The 20563-nt window shown below is 42.8% G+C and overlaps 1 protein-coding gene across 4 annotated transcripts; it reads right to left on the bottom strand.

Annotated features, from left to right (window-relative positions):
• Nucleotides 1-1510: 1510 nt before the first annotated feature.
• LOC124308168 (uncharacterized) lies at nt 1511-20250 on the bottom strand. 4 transcript variants are annotated; one of them, XM_046770596.1, is made up of 12 exons: nt 19542-20250; nt 13872-14164; nt 11913-12050; nt 10781-10848; nt 8905-10688; nt 8199-8379; nt 6850-6980; nt 6538-6686; nt 6202-6381; nt 5396-5500; nt 3838-4038; nt 1511-2762 (listed from the first exon to the last, which is right to left on the bottom strand). In XM_046770596.1, the coding sequence occupies exons 2-12, from the start codon at nt 13953-13955 to the stop codon at nt 2601-2603; spliced, it is 3183 nt and encodes a 1060-aa protein (XP_046626552.1). In that variant the 5' UTR covers nt 13956-14164; nt 19542-20250; the 3' UTR covers nt 1511-2600. The 4 variants fall into 4 exon arrangements, with proteins under 4 accessions (XP_046626552.1, XP_046626551.1, XP_046626550.1 ...); XM_046770595.1 differs by lacking the exon at nt 19542-20250 and adding an exon at nt 15182-15535 and having other exon boundaries at nt 6538-6674; XM_046770594.1 differs by lacking the exon at nt 19542-20250 and adding an exon at nt 15182-15534.
• Nucleotides 20251-20563: the final 313 nt, after the last annotated feature.

The following is a 20563-nucleotide window of genomic DNA, read 5'->3' as shown; positions in this document are numbered from 1 at the left end:
TAATCTCCGAAATCGCACTGAAACCAGTAATGTTAAAATAAAATTCTGCATTAGCAATGATTGGTAGTCATGAGAATTCATCTAGCATTAGAGAAATCTCTTTGTAATCTTAAGGAATCCTTAGAAATCATGAGATATCACGCAATAACAGTAAAATTATTTGTCAAGTAATTTCTCGCAATGATTCTGTTAAATGTAAGTAACCGTGAAATATGTAACTCACGGTGTCAATTTTTCTTCAAATTTTTCCCTTGGGTTAAGAAATGGGTGAAGTGTCTCGAAGCACGAAAGGATGTTCGCCTCGTCTTCCGGTTGAAGTGATCCAACTTCATTAGGAAATGCACAATTTAACAATTGGTGCCAATTATTTTTATAGTCGGCTCCGCGCCTTTGATTGGTCGCACAGAGCGTCTGAGAACCACGCCACGCCACGTAGTCACGTGGTAGAGATAGTGCACGTGACTCTATGGACCGTGGCCCTCTTGTCGGAATGGTCCTTCAATTATGCTTCGCGGTACCAAGGCCAATGGGCCGAAGATTTTCATGAAAAACACCGTGACGAGATGGCAATTTACGATTACAGGGAAATATTTGGCTTTAACCGTTGAATCGGCGCGAGCAGTCACCGATTATCACTTTTTCAAAATAACGTAATGTACACTGATTGTGAGGAGAAAAATCTAGTTGCGGTTGATCCAGTCCATAACTATTTTCATTTTTCGCTACAATTGAAAAATTCAGGTTTCGGTATAGATAGAAAATAAGTTTTGCAGTTATAACTTGCGGACAACATAGTTATATGTGATGTTATTTTTTTCGACCGTAGTCACTTGCGCTGTATAATATTTTAAACTATTTCAATAGTTTGACGTTGGTGCAACATTAAGTTGGATTTAAGGCCTTATTTTACTGAAAAATTTAAGTTAAATCAACAAAATATCACCGTAACGATAACCATTTTAATAGAATTTTCTAGCAGCTTTTCACATTTCTTTTCATCGAACCCAAAAACGAAGTCGAATTACGTATTTCTCCATAATGTTCTCGGACGCTGAAAATTGGACACTGAAAATAAAGTGCCTCTTAAATATTTTTAAAAACTATTTTCACAATTTTCTTTCATATATGATCGTAGTAATCGGAGCAAAGTAATAATTTTATTCAACCTAACGGCCTTGTTCAACAATATTTACACCTTGTGTCACAGGTTATACAGCGAAGAAGAAAGAAGGAAACTAGGAAATTCTAGCAACTTTTTCCATGATCGGTGGTCCTTTATTTTTGCGAGTGAGGAACCCGGTAGAAAATACAATCATTTCGTGACTAAAAACAGAAACAATTGAATGGGATGCGGAAATGATTGAGAACGATATTTATAGAAGTTTTAAATAAATTCGAAAACTTAATACGAGTCTATATAAGGGATATTCGAGTAAAAGGAAAAAAATAAGAAAATTTTATTAAATATAAACGAATTAACGTCGTAATAATATTAATAAAAATACCAATATTGATGATACCATAATTATAATGTCACGATAATAGATACAACAATAATTAAAAAAATAACAATAATAATAATATCAGTAACTGTACAAGGTCTACATGAGGTGAATATCGAAGAGATTGCCTGGCGGTAATTACATCACGTACTACAGCTATGTGCACTACATTGTACATAGAATGGGGAGCACACCTTGTGTGTATTTTCTTTTATTCCCATTTTTTCTTTTCTTTTCCTTATTTTTTGCCTCAAGGCAAAAGAAGGAAACGAGGACAGTGACCGCGCAAATTGGTTGAGTAAAGGTATGTTATATATACCTATATACATACATGTATATATATATATGCTTTATATGCTTTATATATCGAAACATAATATACGTATCTTGGAAAAGAAAAGTGCACCGCATACTGCGAAGGAAATCGAGTTGAGGATATTCTTGAGAAGGTCGGAGGTACAGATAATTGTAATGATTAACCCTCCGGATGGATGTTACTATCGATAGCCGGCAATCTCCCCGAGCTCAACGTTGCGTAATATCAACATTTCTTTGGGAATAATGTATCTTGCATTTTTGTTGTTGTTTTTTTTTCCATGTAATCGGCTCGTTTCTCCTTCTCTTCAGAACCCTTTAATTTTATTGTCAACAGCCCTACAACTGCGCTATCTATTATACAAGTATTGTACATAATGATTACAGACCGACTATGCATAAAAGCACAGCTTTACATAGCTAAGTATTATTGTATAGTTTTTTTTTTTTTATCGATGCAGTCTTTCGTTTAACGTGAAAAATCTCGTAAAAAAAATTTCTCCACTCAATGGTAGGTATCCATAATAATAATACATAACCTGTAGTATATTTAATTAATTCTAATACCGTAGATTCAATGTTAACTAAATAATCTCCGTTCGAATATTAAATACAGCAATCAATCTTGTGGGCTAAAATTTTTTTATATCCGAATCATATTCACCCGTTTTACGGTGGTCTAAAAATCCGTTTTATATTTATTTGCTTGTTCGTTCGATCTTTTCTTTTCTTACTTTTTTCACTCGACTTTTGTTTTCTCTCGAAGCTTAGCTCGGGAGAAAGTCAAACCACGTACACGGGGTCTTTGCAAACTGATATTCTAGCCTCTTGCAGAATCCTCAGCCGCGGGCCGAGAGGCACACCCATTTTCTGTAATCGCTCCTCACTCAAGTAGGGTAGCTCCACCATGCCAACCTTCTCTTTCTCGAAGGCATTCGCGTATTTCTGTAACAGAAACGAACACGTTATCGGCCAACTTGACTCGACAATAAAGCTGTGTTTAGAGAAAGACGTATTACTGCCGCCTTTGAAACCCAGAAATCGTGGGGTTCGTCGGTCGCTATTCTCTAAACTCTTCTAAAGGAAAATCTACACAGCTTCGATACTGCGAAATTGCCGAGTCTATTCAGCTGAATGATAACGGGATCCTAAATGAAAATCTCACGTGTTTGCCGGGATAATCGATGCGTGAAGAAACACACCGTGTATGAGAATCTTAGACAATTTTTCAACATTCGTTATCAGCTATGCTGCTTTTTCTCTTACACTCCGCTATTCTTTTGGATTTTCATTGATCCTGTAGTTGTCTGTAGTGATTCGGTCAGAAACGTTATTTGAGAGTTACGGAAGTAAATGATTGAAGAACCAGTATAGAATGAAAAGTTAAGCATTACCGTAAAGATTATGACCCGTCAGATTAACAACCGTTGAAATTCAATTCTACACTTGTAACTTGAATCTGTTGAATCCGCGTAAAATCCTTAAATCTTTAGCACAGTTGCACAGCTTCTGAATTCTTTTAAAATCCCACAAGATCTTTCATTGAAGTTACATAAGAACTTTATATTAAAATCCAATATGAGCACACAAAAACCGATCAGACGAGTTGATCCTTATTATATACATTAAATACTGAACAACACAAGTGTCATATCAAATTTAGATGCAGTTAAGGAATAATTAAAAATTCGGTGTACCAAGTCTTATCAAGATAAAGAATGAAAAAATGAATGAAGCGAAAGAAGCTGCGGGCAGAAAAGAAAGAAGAAGAAGAAAAACAAACCGCGGAACTCTGAAGCTGAGCAAATCCGCCCTCACGTATTTTTTTTTCTTCTTCACCCCAAGCAGAGAAAGACCATTTCTCACGCCCTCGATTCCTCAGTCCCTGTCAGGTATCTAATCCACAACTACTGAGACAATACCGGCCCATCTGTATCCAAGAACTGCCCTTATCCATTAGCAGGTTGTCAAGCCTTCAGTTTAGTAACAGCGCAGGCAGATTGTCGAATCAAAAACTCACCTCGTATCCGAGCTCTCTGAGAAACAGTCTTATCAGCGGTGGTTCGGCCCCGAAGAACTTAGTCAGCTTCTTAACCCGCGATGGATTCGAAAGAGCGGGGAGGTCCGAGTCCTTTATCAGAGGCTGGGACTGAGACCTCACCATGGCCATGCTAGTCTGTGTCCTCAGTGCCGATATTTCGCCCCGTATATTTTCCATCTCCTAGAAAAAGTTTTTTAAAATTTAGAATTTCACCTCCCGCGGTTCATCGGCACGTCGCAAGTAAGGAAAACTCTGAAGAGTGCTCGTGAGAAGGTACGTTAATTACAACCCGTCAATGATCTGGAGCCTGAAATGAGATCCTTATGCAATTTTCATATTTTCAAATACGTACTGAGATGCAAAAATTTTGCAAGTCTCGGGCTTCTAGCTCTTACGGTTCGGGAGAAATATGTTGATCAATTTTCTTAACTTTGAACGGATTGATTTTTATATTATATTTTGATGATATCCTCATCACGGAAAAAGTATGATCCAAAGTGTTTTCGATGTAGAAACGTCCGATCTTTCCGGACATGGAAGTTTTTTTTATTTCATATCAAAATATCTTCATCTTATTTACAGTTGTAGAAGTTTTTATAAAACCCATTGCAGTTTTCGCCACCGTCTCATTCATTGTAAAAAGTCAATCTTAATTGTGTAAGAAACTGCGAGCTTTGGGACAAATACGTGAAGTTTTAGAAAAAAGTTGAGAAACATCGAATAAGTCCATTTTTTTTCTTTCTTTTTTTAACTTACCGACCTATCTTTAATTACGGAGTTGTTTTAAGGATAAAATAAGAATTGGAATGATAAAAAATCAATCTGTTTGAAGTTGACTTATAGATCAATGTATGTATTTCTGAAATTAACAGGATTTTTGGATCTAAGTATACATTTCAAGATACCAAAATTGCGGAATAATCAAAGTTTAGACCCCGGATCGTTTACAGATAATTGTTGGACCAGCCCCTACAGAATATTATTCCTAGCTAGCTTTGTCGAAACTTTCTAATACTGCGTCTGATCTCTGTGGCTCGTCTTAATTCCGCCTAATTAATCATCTGACAATCGTGAGGCTCGAGAATTGCGCTAAACCGATTTAACGGACTCTTCAGAAAGGTCGTGGTCACTGCAGTGACTAAGGTGGCAATGACCAGGCTTTTATACGATACGTGGGATGGAACCGACTATCCCACGCAAATGAAGACCACTTTCCTGGTGATTCGAGGCTGTACCGTTTTATAAGTGCCCTGTACAGATTACCAACAAGGCAAAAGAGATCTGCTGGTTGATAATGACCAGCAAAAGTGACAATATAGAGATGGAATGGTTTCCTGTAAGTTAATTGCTGTATTTAAGAAGCCCTGCACATTTTGTTCAACTTGCGTACAAACATTTCTTTCCAGATGTGCGTTAACACTCTCTCTGCTGATCCAGGAAATCTTTCATTTTGACGGGTGACTGTAATTTCTGTCGCAGGAAATGAATGTCACGGTTAGCGAAGACCCTTGAGGGAGACGGATTTTCGGATTCCTACCTGAATCATTAAGTGTTGAGTCCTCATTTCCGAGCTAAGATGAGCTACAGATCGTGCCAACGTCACGACGTGCGACTCCAGCCTCTGAAATCTCTTGTTGATGCTCTGAAAACAAAAACGTAAACGAATAGAGAACTAACAGAAAACTCATGGAATCCCAATTTCTTACTTCAAACCTCGCTAAGGTATCTAAAATTCTTTTATTTTGAATCTCCTGCAACCTGAAAGACATGTTTGATTTTCCTCTGAGGAGATTTTCACGTGGAATTAGGAATGGTTGAATCAAACCGAACAGTAATGGCCGGTTTCATGTCGCATTGGACAAAAAAAAACTTGGTTGTTTTAACAAAATAAGTAAGCACCTACGCCTCAGACACGTTTCTTCCAACCAGTTTTAGTCCGTCGAATTAAAAAGTAGTGATTCTCACGACATATTCCGCGAACGATAACGACATACAGCAGCTTCAGTTCTAACAAGCTCTAGTTTATACTTGACATAGCAAAATAACGAGGCCAGTCTGCTTACATTACTCATCGACTAGGCATCAGATTTTGCTGTTCTTACAAACCAGAAAATCATTATGTACCATTTTCGTTGTTACTGTAACAGATGAAAATTTTGAGACGTGTCGAACTCCCCAATCGTTTCTTCGCGTGTCCGTTGAATTTTTTCGTCATAACGCGAGACGACCGACGCAATGAGAGTCTTTCCTCTGCTTTATCGTTTCTACCCTCTTCCTATACAAGTTTCACGTAAATCACGCATGTATGCGCCATCAGGTCGCCGGAAAGTGCAATGAATTTACCTTGACGTCTTTGGCTTTTTTCATCCTATCGTCGACGATGTGTGAGCGTCGTTTGTCGTGATGTCTCGTTACCGGCCTCGAGGAGACCGACGAAGATGGCAAGGACGACACTGATCCATAGCTGGCTAGTCCGCGTGCTTTTCTCCTTTTCTTCACGCTCCCACCGAGCAGCTTCAAAACCTAATTAAATAATCGTCAATTGAAAATCAATCATCCGTGACAGTCAAGAACCACGCACAGCATTTCAGTGAACTTTTTTCGGTTTAACTCGACATTCCAATTCAATATCACAGTCGGCCTTATCCACGAAGTCTGCAGATGTTCAGTTTTACGAACCTCACTGTACATGTTCTCAAGCCCTTCCAGCTGCTTTCTGATGGTCCTCGCGTCGTTTGTACTCAGGTCAGAATCACTCCGGTCCAGCATGGACTCGAGGTCGAGGCCAGTTGTGGTCGATGTCAGATCAGCAGCTTCTATTCCGAAAACTGAGGATGAAAATACTCTTCATTCGTCGTCTCTGGGTACTTGTTACTTTTCGAACGGTCTCCTCAGTTACTGATTGTCGACTGAGATCCGGGATGAAGTGAAGGAAAATAGGGCGATAACAGACTTTATAATACATTGACAAATAGTTGTTCGTTCACTCACGATGGGAGAATTTTTTTGCGGCATCCTTCTTCGACGTCGACACACCGCGATGCTTCGAACCGCTGGCGAAGTTCCTTTTCTCACTGCTCTTCGAGTACTCGCTGTAATTCGGTTTCGATCCGTAAGGCAAACTGAAATGATGATCGCACGTGTTTGAAAATCTGAGAAAGTTTACCGTCGAAGTTTGGCGGCCATTGACAGGTCTAAGATTAGCCGCAACCTCAACTGCTGTAAACTTTTCGGAAAAGCCAACACCGTTGGCGAGCTCGTCTGTTTATGAGACAAAAATAAGAAAACAAGAAATATGCTCACGGACGTTCACAGAATGTGCCTTCAAAAGGTCTATTTCATTATTATCATTCTCTCCTTCTTCACACTCGATGTTTGTTATTTCGTCAGCTTTCAACGACGACCCAAATGGAAAACACAGTTGCTCTTTCAACTCGTGAATAAAACGTTTGCTTAAATATTAGTTATACGAAAATTAGCCTCAATGCTCCCCGTCGTTACATTCAGACGGAAAATATACTCTGGGATTTGAAATCAACGGTATTGGTACATTGTGAAAGAAAGATCATACAAAGTCACATTCGTCTAAAATATCGAAGAAATACGACGAAAAACCGCTACCCGAATTTCAGTACAGCCATTATCTTCGCTTCTAACAAACTCGCCGAGCTTCCAAACTCGAAAGTTTATTGTAATTTATAAGCATATTTCACGACCAAGTCTGATGTATTGCAGTTATATTAAATTTACGAACGAGACGTAACCCGTGTTTTAGATTCGCGTCGAAATTTGTATTTTTTGTTTTGAAAACTCATGAATTAAGTATGATCATAGCATTTTTATTTCTATTTTACTTTGTACGTGTTTTAAAAGCTTTTTTTCTAGAAGTTTTATTGTTTCGATCTGACCAATTGCTTGTATCGTTACAATTTTTTCGTAAGCCAATGTTCGAGTGATGACAAAATTTGTAGTTCATGATACTTTAGACTGGTGACAATCAGCAATAATTTGTTCAAAAATTCAATGTATTATTTTCTTTTTCTACAAATTGATTCAAGTTCATCGAGTGGTTCGACATACGGAAATCCCTATTCTGAATTAGGATCCATTAAGCAAAGCTGCTGGTTCACCCAGAATACTCAGAGAGAATGTGATACCGAAGGCGTGAAAGCTTTTCTGATATTTCATACTTGATTTATCTCCCGTTGCTTGTCATCGACAAGCGAATGTATAATTCGAACGATGCGTATTGTCCGGAGCCCCCGGGTACATTGAATAATCGATCACTCATACCGCAGCGAAGATTGTGAAAGAGTCAGGAGTTCTTAACGCGACGTTACCTGGCGGTGTATCGATTTCTGGGTGTCCGTGGGCTCCCATGAGGTGACAGGGGTGGTAACGGAGGTGTAACGGACGATACGCTCTCCGAAAGGGTCGAATGCGCCATCGCCGGGACGTCCCTTGGTTCCAAGATGCTCCTTAGTTCCGATTCCACGATGTCGACCCACTCGGAGTCTTGCCCTGGACGAGGAAAACTGCGTTATCAACCAAGCATTGAACACCCGGAATCGAACGTGTATAAAAACAGCGAAGACGAAGGGAAAAATGCGGTGTTTGAAGGAGACCAGAGTCGACGCGGTGAATTATGGGAACGTTCACGCTGTCGACCGACGTGAATATCAGCTCGTAAAAAGTGATCGATTGTCAAAACCCACGCCTCTGTATTCCGTTGGATGCTCTCGACCGATTCAATTTACCGCATTCGCGAAAGTTTTCCGACGGTTCAAAGTGGCGTCCAATGATTTCTAACCGGCTTCTTCATGATTCATGGCACGGTCTCTATCCCCGGTAGAAATTGAATTATTCGCCGAATGCGAATTGAGATTCAGGGCTTGAAGCGGTACCAAGTAGACGGTAATTGCCGAATAGATTTACGAGAAGGAGCGAGTCCCGATTGTGATGTGAGCTGGGATTTTCGCGAAAATCAAAGAACTCGCGTACGATGGTCAGGAAGGACAGGGTAGTGAAGAGGAAACTCTCATAGACCTTGGATGAGGATCTGATCTTCCGGCGGTGGTCGCCTCCCGCTGGAATACACGGCCGATCCTCTCCCGGAATCAACGTTCGACGAACTTTGACCAGCCTTGTCGTAATCCGATCCTGATCCTTGGTTATGGATCTTGAGTCGGTTCATTCCCTGCTCGAGTTGCTCGTCCTTTCTTCCGTCAGACTTGGCGGTCAACTCCTGAGCCGAATACTGCTCGACGTCCGATTTCCGCGTGGCGTCTTCGAGGCGTTTCAGAGTCTCGGTCATGTGGTAAGCGTCGCCGGAAACTCGCTTCGTCTGTTGAGTATTCTTCGAGGCCTCACTCTCGTTAATTTTCTTCCTTGAATTCGGACTGTAATCATCAATTTCCGAACGTTTCTGAAGCTCCTCCACCCTCTTGGGCATCATGGAACCTTCCTTGCTCTCCTTGACCTCCCCGTAGTCCGTCTCTCGAACGGAATTTCGCATCTCCTCTCTTCGCACGCCGAAACTCGTCTCGGGCCTGTTATACTCGTCCTTTCGCTGCGATCCACTCCTGCCGAACTCCCCCTGACCTTGATTCTGCCGCTCCTCGACGGTGATCTCGTACTTCTCCTTATCCATGATGTCCACGCTCGAATTCCTCGGCATCTCCCCAGCGCTACGCTCGTCCTCGAAACTCAACTGCGGCTGCGAAGCCGCCTTCTCGATCCGCCTGGCCGAACTTCTTCTCTGAAACTCGGCGTCCTGGTTACTGTTCTCCGACTTTATGTACACCTGAGGAACCCCGTACCGAGGCCTGCCCTGATAGTGATAGTACATGTCCTGATTGGTGGTGGTCCTATTGTCCGAGACCTGTCTCGAGGTGCTTGGCAGATCGATCTGCGACCTGGAAATGGGTTGCCTGACCTGGTACTGCTGCTGCTGATAGGGGCTTTGGAATTGGGGCTGCTGGCCACTCCGCAGCGGGGTCGAATTGCTGTTCTGCTGACTGGCTATCTGTTGCTGATGCATCTGCTGGATGAGCTGCCGCTGATGCATATTCTGTGCGTGCTGTTGCGCGAAGTGTGCAGCGGGACTTTGGAGCAGTTGGTTCTGGTGAACCAACTGTTGCGGGCTCTGGTACGGCTGGCTCGGCGACTGGAGCTGTATCACACCCTGGCCGTGCTTCGAGGAATTGACATTGGGCTGCGACTGCATCTGGCCATGGTGCATACCGCTGGTTCCGGGTATCTGGAACTCTCGCGCCATTCCTTGGGCCTGAGAGGGCCCAGTTTGGGATTGCGTGAAACCGCCGATCTGCGTCTGATGGACGGTCTGGACTCCGCCGCCTGGTATATGGTGACTCACGTGCAACTGAGCGCTTTGACCCGGCAGACTGGGCTGGATCGGGGCGGCGGGCTGCAATTGACCGGGCAGCGAGACGTTCTGGATGCTCTGCACGTTCTGGCCGATGCTCTGCCCTGCCTGGTAGCCGTACGCGTGGCCGTACTGGCCGTAAGCATTTTTCGGGTACTGTTGCTGCATGTTCACCGCCGGATCCTGAGCCGCCCGGCTCGGCTTTCCGTATATCGCTTCTTTCTTCTTCGTCTCCACCTCCTGGTCGTTTATGCTTCTACTTGACTTGCGAAGATCCTCGGCAACGTTGTTCAGACTTGCTTCTGGCTCGAGTTCCGTCTCTTTTCTGCTAGGCCCGAAGCGGCTTGAGATCATGTCCTTTATCGTGTGGTAGGTCCGCGACAAGGACTTTGACTTGTCGTCCTCCGTTTTTCCCGGCCTGGCTATTGCACCGCCGGCCGATGACCTGCGGACAAAGATTTTCACGACAGTCGAATTATTTGACGCAAGGTTTCATTCGTCGGATTTCGTTTTTTTCTTTTGTTTTTTTATACTCACGAATAAGTGTCCTGGGCTTGGTAATTTTTCGATTGGTAGTCCTGTCTCAGCTCTTGCATTTGCGTTTCCTGGAACAGGGAATGCGGGTATCTGAGGGTTTCGTCCGTTTATGGATTACTTTCAAATTCTACACACAGCTCCTCGTTTACCGAAACGCTTCTACACGCTATGACCGAGGGTATCATGCACGGCCTCGATTTACCCGACGCACGCCACGGCTTCGTGCCACCTCGTAGCAACGCTAAATTCAACATGACACGGGGCCTTATGGTGTGTTTTGAAATCCCTTGGCTTGTGTGAAGCACGATTGTCCGTTTGACTGTTGGAAAGAACTCACCTCGTGTACCGATAACCATACAAGCCAAGTCGTGCGTTTATGATCGTATTTATCAACACCGAAGAAAACTGCATTATGGAGCTGATTCGACGAATTACCATGGTATTTACGATGGGCTCGATGATACTTTCGATCCATTCGCGTAGGCGAGCCGGTTGGCTTATCAAAGACTTGAAAAGCCATAAGTGAACAAGAATTGTAAAGTTGGGTTACCGTGCTGAAAAACCAATCAATGCCCACGTGGCCGAGGAAGCAACGCCTCTGCAGAAGTAGGTACCGTACGCTATAACGACAGGCGAGAAATGTTGTTGGATGTAATATTTGTAATGAAATCTCAGCAGCGCGATCTTAAAAGGATATAGATGTAATGGCTCGACACGAACCAGACGTGTATAAGCAACTTGAAGAATTTCAAAGTTGTCAGTCTGAATCGCCTGCTTCTTAGGAAGGGATGCCACTTGAATATCAACGATTTGGTCAGGCTAGGGCCTAGACACGCACCGCGCATACGGAAAAGATTTTCTGGCTTATGTTACGCCGTTCGTGTGCGAGGAACCAGCAGAGGAAACGTAAAAAATTCAATTTATACTTTTCCCGGCTCCCTACAGCTACCTCCATTACCCGGCTAAATCCACACCTTTTCTTTCAATTTCATTGATCGCCTTACTTCGAGGCTCGTAGACGACCTTAAGTTTCTCGAGGTAAATCGAGCTTGGGTGGAAATCCCTTCCATGCTTAAAGTATCTACGCCGTAAGTAGACGAAATCGATTCACTCCAATGGATCGACACTTTACCTCCTGAGTCCAGGCCTGCTGCTTGACCGGTGCATCCGGTGCGATGGCTACCCTGCCGGTCGGCCTCTTCTTGTACTCATGGAGAATTGGAATTTTCGAGTTCTTGTCACCCGATGACAGTATGACTTCCCTCTCGATCTGAAATCAGGTGCACACATGTGTACAGGAATGACAAAAATTGAAGCGGATAAACCCAACAACACTAACGGCATCAACGGACATCTCAACTTTTATTCCCCGCCGTTAAATGTAATTGTCCAATAAAAGCTGCGGCGCTCAATGAGAAAGATACTCCGGATTAATTGAAGGATGGTATCTCTTGCGCTGAAACTTGTATCGTGCAGGGTTTGGTCTCTCATCTCTCACGATCCTCGGGCGATGTTTCCGGGTGACCATTAAGAGCCCGATTCTTAAATTACTTTTCGAATAGCATAAAAATTCGACGTGTTAAAACCTTCAGTTCTATCCACGATATTCCTACGCGTTCTGGGCGCGCAAGAAGCCCGCCTGCAGCAATTTCGTAAGTCCATTGTTCGCTTCGCATGTGTAAGGCACAATCCCTGCGCGAACGAGGTATGCACCATATATGTTGCAATAATTTGTAACAAGAAAAGCGATACCTACGTTGGCCGTACTCACGCGGACTGTATCTGGGCTGCGAATCACACGCGTTTCCGGCTAACTGTTTTCCCTCGGTGCAGAGTCGAGAGATCAAGCCCGTATCTCGCTCGAGGCCTTTATTGTTCGTAACCATTTGTGAGAACATTCTCAAGACCTTACTTCAGCCGTGGATCAGCTACTGTTAGTGAAGATTAAGCAATCCTCGAGAGTTTTACTCTCGAACCGGTATTTTTCACTGTTCAAAATGGATCGGGGCTCATAACCTGGCGATTTATCATTCGCGCATTGCTTTATCGAGAAAAATGAGTCTCTTCGCTGACTTCCGACAGCGTAAATGACAACGACAAGTGTTCGAGTGGTGAAACTCGTTGCCCAGCTACGAAATTTCAATTAACTTTATTAGAAGCCGCGACAAAGGAGTTGACGTGCGAGTTATTGCATGGAGAAAAGGAATCGAGTGGGCGCGCGTGGTTTTACATTTTTTCTTTCAGTATCCGAAAGACTGAATCTTACGAAATATAAACCTATAGAAATGAATAAAAGAAAAAGTTTCCAAATTATACGAGCGAAACTTTTTACGTTGACGGCATGGTCTTCGCCTGAAGCTCGTTCTCTTACGTCAGGTCAATATAAAATCCACCCATCCTCGCTCTATAAGCACCGGCACATCACGATGAGATATACAAAACATAAGCTATTAATGTTTCAAGTTTTTCGATCATGCTGCGCGTTTCATTCACCAGAACCTGATCCTGAAGCTATTATAGCGTGTAATTCTAACACCCTCAATTCGTGAATCACAGGCTTTGAACATATCCAGAAATTTATAAAATTACTAATTCTTATCTAAGGAGTCGACTTAATTTATGTCCAACTCAGGTCAGTCTAAAATCGAAACTAAAAACTGAATTAAACCCAACCTCATTCACGAATCAAGCTGAGGTCTTGCTACAGAAGCTCTGCAATGATTAAGACCAGATAATGTACCTGACAAACAAATAGAGCTTTCGGCACATTCGAACCGGCACACAACCGTTACATTTCGACTAATAGAATCCATAAACAAAGCTCAAATCGTTTCGCATCAAATACTGCAGTAATGCGAGGGCAGACCCGTCACTAGAGATCATGAAAGATCTGAATCAGAGAATCGTTTGAAGCGTCTAACTGATCTCTCGAGAATTCGCAAGGTCTTAAGGCAATCGAGTCCATTTAGCAGGTCGATGAAACCCTCATTCACCCTGTGCATAATCAAAGTTGTTCCAAACTGTCTGAAAATGTCCTGGAACTTGTCTTAATAATAATTTAAAGAAGAATGTGGACATGAGCTGAACTTACGGGAAATTTGCTACTGTGCGTTTGCAGATTAGTTCCGTGGTGCGTCTGACCTTGACCTTGCTCGTCTCCATAGAGCGGAGGCATTCTGTACTCGGGAGCGGGAGGCTGCCCTGTGATTTGACCCTGCACCTCCTGTGAGCCGTTTTGGTTTTGGATCTGAGATCCTTGATCAGACTGGAGAGTCTGATTCACCTCCGTTTGATTGTTTGCTTGGTGCTGATGGTGAGCGTGAGGCTTCTGATTGTTCGGCACCGGCTTTGGTGGTGGAACCGGCTTGTACGGTCCCTCTTCATCTGAAATATGTCCGATGACGTGAATGTTTGCTTCGATTATCACGCTCGATTCGACAAGCGTTGGATGATCGATCGATGTCGGACAAGCTTTGCGGCAAATCGGGTGAAACCTCGCACGCGGAAGCTACTTCAACTGTAAAACCAGGAGCAAATAAAGGTTTATTTGAACTTTTTTCATCCATTCACGCTGGATGGAATAGTGGCTCACTTGTATTTACGATCTCATCCCGTTATAGTCGCGTCGTTCACCTTCTGTCACATAGTCACGGTCAAAACTATACGTGCATCGCTCTAATGGTACCCGTATCTTTACAGATGCCGTTTGTCACAATCATGTCATCGCCGTCGCAGTCTGTAAACCGTTGACAGAGTCCACTCACCCAATGTTTACCGCTGTTTACTAAAAGGGAGTGAGGAAAAACGATGGTGAAATAAGTGAGTTTGTACATACGTGTTGATTAAACAGGGTAAACGAAATGGGTTTTGAGAAAATTTTGGAGCTCCGAATGTAACTTGATATTCAGTTATCATCGCGGGTCACTGAACGCTGGTTTAAGTTATGTTCTATATACTTTTTGGTCGATGGAGATGAAACGTTCTTTCAGTGCCCTTGATATGTACTTTGAAAATTCTCTTCTACTTTCTCAAAATTCAACGTGAACGTGACACGCAGTTGCTGGTTGCTTGGCGATCGAATTCACACGCGTCGTTAATCATGAAATTCCTTTGTTTTTCATCACCATGTGTAAATAATTAATTGGCGAGTATGAAGAAATTGTATTCTCGGAATTCCACTGTGCAGTTTGTAACTATGCATTATGTTTCGAATGAATTTCATAAATTTGAACTCGTAAACTTATATAAAATAATTATTCCTCGCAGAATTTTCAAAATCACTGAAGATTCGAGGATACGGATAATTGACTTGAACGAACTTACAATTATCGATCAGAAATCGATATTTTTCAACATCCACAAGTTTTACACACATCCATAATCGTATCAGCGTTGCCCTACCTTGAGACTGATTTTGTCTTCTCATCCGATTCTCCTGCTTCACTTTACGAACGGTTGTAGCCATCGCGAATTGGCTAACCATTTCTTAACGATATTTTCATAAAATTTTCCTCTTATATTATTCAATGATGTTTTTCTATTTTGATTTTTTTTCTTCTTCCAAAATTACGATCATTAACTTTACACGCGTTTTATTATCGTTGTCAAACCTATCAAGCACTAGATTCACCGAAGCTTTCGTTTCTCGGAGAGAAACGATCGACGTGTGTACCAGTGCGAACCGTTACTCACAGAAACGTACTTTATTTATTTTATACACGTCTCTATATGGTACATAAAAGAGCGGTGAAACTTCACACGTCCGCGAGTTTTGTAAGATTTTCAAACGATCACACGAGAACGGGAACGTAGAATTCGAATATTTTACAACCGTTTTTCACACACACACACACACACATGTATATACGTATATGTACACGGACATGAATTCAATTCACGAGCAGCTCCGGTTATTGCGCGACTCGTCACGACGTATTCATATAATACAACACGTTTGTAGATCGATCGATACGTTTCACGATCCGAATCGGAGTTCTTCTCGTAACTTGTCGCAAGATGTGGATAGATGTTATATTATATTCGAGGGAAGTGAACACAAAAACGTGAAATATTGTTGAAAGTTTCAATATTTCCCAATCGGCGCGGATTGATACGATAAACTTGGTCTAATTCGTATAAGAAAATTGATCGAAGGCGCGATAAAATCTTTTTTCCTACAGCTTGTTAACTTTTTGCTTAACTAAACCGGACGGAGTTCCTCGTCGTACTGAAAAGACTTGGACTTTCCATTGAGTGAGCGTATGGTTCCGCCGTTCTGACTTCGTTTCCGGTATCATCCCCCCACAAGCGTAGCGCGAAGGAGCTGCACGGACCTGCACCGAGAGTAGTAAAATAAGATATGTCTATACACATTACACACATATAGGCGTGTATCATACGCAAGTTGATAATTTATTCCGAGAGCATAATGCGTGGCTGTACGACGTTGCGCATCGCTATTCGTCGTCCCCACAATCTTCACGTCCCTAGCGTTCGCGTTCCTGACGCGCCTGGCGCAGGCACAATGCTCTCTTACGAATTGAGCCGACCACTAGGTGGTCGCCTTTAAGTAACCGGGCGCAACCGGCAGTCGGCAACTTTTTACAGATATCGATAAATCGGTGCTGGACGATCCCCATTTTTCCACCCCCCCATTCATCCCGCATGTTCGAGACTAGTCGTACCTTCGTGACTCTAAGACTTTGGGACTGGTTCCTGCTCCTTGGTACCTCGAATAATCCACCTGCCAGAGTTTGGACTCGGTGTGTCTTCCGCGCGCACCTTGGGGGAATCATGGATGGTTGAACCACCTAAGTGGTTGCGTTCTAGCAAATAGGTGCTACTCCTACGGTCCGGTCCTACTAACTTTTTGACTACACGTGATTGTTTTTCAACGCCTTTTCCCACGACTCGTTTCGTTTGCTCGCCACCCGGACGGTGACTGTCCTCATCCGGAACAAGGGACTCTCGTTAATGGATGTCCTCGGGTTTGCGACTCCGATTATCGAGGCACTCGAGTCCGCGTTTTTGGTCTTGTGATAATCACTGCAAAACTGTGAGAATACGACCTGAAGAGCTGTTGATGAATGGGGATAACATCTCTAGGCAAAACTAGTACGTACGATTCCGCCCGCAGGTAGGTATATAATACTGGTCTTGAAAGCCGGGAAGACGGCGTTCTCGGCTGTAAAAGATTCCGCATCGCTAACCAGGACACGCTGAGAATTTACCATGAACTAGAACTTGCTCAAGTTTTGCATTTAATCTATTCTCTCGTTCTCTAATGGCCGCCACGGCACGTTCCATTCGGCCGAGCTATAAGGTCTCGGACAAATTCTGAACCACCTCTCATTGTCAGCACAGAAAGTTTTACTCGGTACGAAGGTGGTGGTGCGCACACAAAGGGAAGTGAGTCACTGTTTTAGCCATTTCGAGGTAACTGGTAATCAGCATCTGACTTGTTTCAAAGCCTTAAACATCAAATCAAACCTCGTTCGGTTTGCAAGAATTCGTGTTTTCCTACCGCGAAATGTGATTTTAGATTATAACCGATACAGCGACTCCTGCATTGACATCTTCGTGTAATGTTTAGCTGTCAAGTATGGGCGTTTTTTGAATTTGAATCAATCGAAATTGGTTGCAAGTGACTCGCGTGTCACTCTCTTCGAATGACGTTCACACTGTGCGTGTGTTATACTTCACTGAAGTACGCCTGGAGAATATGGTGGAGAAAATTATCCTCGGTTCGCGATGATTCGATGTCTGCGTCATTCTAGCACCTGTGCTGCAGCCAGCAGCTACGGACTGAGCAGACTCGAATTGAATGATTGTAGGAAAAGGGGGAAAAAATCTTTCTCCTTCTCTCTCTCTCTCTCTCTCTCTCTCTCTCTCTCTCTCTCTCTCCCCGCAATTTCTTGCTTGTTCCTTGACCATGTCTTTCCGTAATCCCGTATACTTCCCTCCCTCCCATCCTCCCGACCGCTCCTTCACTCTCGCTCTCTCTCTCTCTCTCTCTCCCCCTTACACTCGTTCTTTCTTTTATCCTCCTTTGTTTCTTAATGGCGTTGAACGCCAGCCGTACACTATACCGCGTCTCTTTATGCAGTTTCTCGTTTATCCAGAACCCGGAGCTGTACAAGCCTCAGAGACTATCTAGTGCACATCGATTTTAAGTAGTGTCCAGTTTTTCTTAACAGACTTGTTTTACCGGCTGATTCTCCCAAGACATGTTGTTCCTATAACGTTGCGTGCACGTATAAATCATAAGTGTATATATAAATATTTCTTCCCCCGTCATCCTGAGAATTAATAGCCGTACTATATACTTTTTGCGCAGGTCATTAATTAACCGTTAATTGCAATTTACTACCCCTTTTTAAACGACATAAATCATAAATCGAATTGCCTAATTATAACCGTGGGTGAGAAAATCACGAGGAAATTTCAGACATGAAGTTATAAATCTGGGAAATCTTTCTTCATCTCGATCGGACAGAGTTTGTAATTTTCAGACCTCGAAACGAGATACAGTTCTATTTTGTCTCTCTGTCTGTCAATTGCTGAAACAGTGATTTTCTCATCGATATAATAACCGACTTGTACAAGCAGTGCACATTGTATTATTCGTTGTTGAACAATGATAAAAAGTCCCTGTGAATCGTTCGTACCATTATCTTATGACATAAAAAAAACTTATCAGTAGTATCGAAGCGTCAAGTTATTTTGACCACATTTATACAGCAGCTACCGTATTATTCGGAGAGAATGAAAATTTTTCGCGGTTTGAAACTTTTTCAAATTATACACGACATTCTATATCCGAAGTACTAATTTTTACCCAAAAAATAAAAAGGGGAAATAAAACGAGATATAAAAAGTACATACGGTTTCTTTTTTTACCGACTATAGCCATAAATTTTCATGCCCACACATAAACACGCAACGATCCGTACATTCATACGACGTTGTACATCTTACGCAAGGTATTAAGGATATGTAATTATTTTATCGCTCGTTAAGAGAATGACAAAACTCTTACCGAAATCGTAAAAATTACGTACCTCACAAGTGCGTACATGCTTATTCGATATAACTCGCGTTTTTTACCCCGCCCCGCTGCTTATTCGGTTTCAACCGTGTTCTACCAAATTGCCATCGCGTGTTACCCCGAGGTATATGCCCGTATGTGCGTACGTGTAATATAGTAATTTAACGATTTCCACGTCGGTACAGAATCTCGCATATCTGTTTAATTCTTTAATTCCATCATCATCATCATCATCTAGCGCGATAGCGGATTATAACTGTACAACGCCATTCCGTACACGTCTATTTCATTCTGAGTTTTTAAAAAGTTTGACGTCTTATGTTGAAAATAAACATGTTTCTCCTATGCCGATCGAAAAATGGAAAACAATACGAATTTCTAACAAACCGAAACAATTTAGTACGATATCAGCTTCGCAGTGAGCTGCACGTTGGCTGAAATTATTCACGACGAATAAGTGAAGAAAAGCGTTAGAAGCTCGTTACTCAGAGTGAACCTTCAGCTTGTCTGCAGTTTTTTAATCGCATTATGCAATAACAACATCGTTACCGTGTTTAACGACACTCGGCGTTCTGATAGTAAAGTTATCGGCTTATCAGCGTAAAAGCGCAGGCAGCAAGTAGACGAGAAAACTCGTTTCATTGATAGCTCACGCGATTCGATTTCGCATCATGTGGCTGACATGACACAGGCGTAAGAAATACCCAGCCTTACCTGATCCGGTCCATTTCAGGTCAACGAAGATGATTTTCTAAGATGACACAATTTTCTCTAAGATGATCGCCGACGCCGCAACGGCCCTTCATAATTCCGAGATGACGATTCTCAACACCGACGGCTACGGATAAAAGATGAACGAGAAATCGAGGTTCGCTCTCACGATCAGTCTATGATACGACCGCCTCTCTCCTCCTCGCACTGAAACACGCAGACCGCGGCTAGCATCTGTCTTTCGACTCGAAATATCTTCAACGAACTACGTCGAGTCGAAGCATCGTGGCCGGCGTGCGTTGAAAAGTTATCTCTTGGATATAAAAAAAAAAAAAAAAAAATATCCTGCGGCATTAGTTACACGCGTTCACATTGTTTTTCACTTTATTTTCTGCACATTCCTACGCGTTCGGCAGTCCGATTTCATTCCACACGAAGGCACGCACGCACGCGCGCACACGCACACACACACACGCGCACACAAGAACACGACACGTCAGATTCGATTTTACCCCAGAAGGATCCGGAAACACGTTGCCGATCTAGAGGCCGAACGACGCCTCGTTTTTCACCGGTTTTCGCTATCGGAGATCGGCCGAAAACCGATCTATTTAAGTTTAAGGGAAATCGGCGCGGTTTTAGAAAATACACGGGCGACTTCTGCGATCGCGAAAGACGTGAGACGCCAGCCTCTCGCCAGTCGGCGATGCAGGTTCTTTAGCTTTCAGGTGGGAGAAAGGTACAGTCCGGAGAGCAACCGTCGCCCCACCTTCAGCTCGGTTTATAGTAAAAATCGGAGAGTGGCCAACAACGGCACCTTAGCCGACGCCGCGACGCCTCTGATTGGCCAGACGCCGAACCTTTCCCCGATCCGTGCGTTAATTTGATATAAAAAAAAAAAGAAACGAAAGAAATAAATAAATTTAAAAAAAAAAAAAAAAATTAATGGAGCTTTTCCTCACGTTCCACGTTTTACGTTTTTCTTTTCACCGTCGAGTGTAAACATTATTATCAGATATTTTTAT

The sequence above is a fragment of the Neodiprion virginianus genome, chromosome 6 (assembly GCF_021901495.1).
Source record: "Neodiprion virginianus isolate iyNeoVirg1 chromosome 6, iyNeoVirg1.1, whole genome shotgun sequence".
Lineage (NCBI taxonomy): Eukaryota > Metazoa > Arthropoda > Insecta > Hymenoptera > Diprionidae > Neodiprion > Neodiprion virginianus.
The sequence above is the reverse complement of the archived record's forward strand: the minus strand, read 5'-3'. Positions and strand labels throughout refer to the sequence as shown.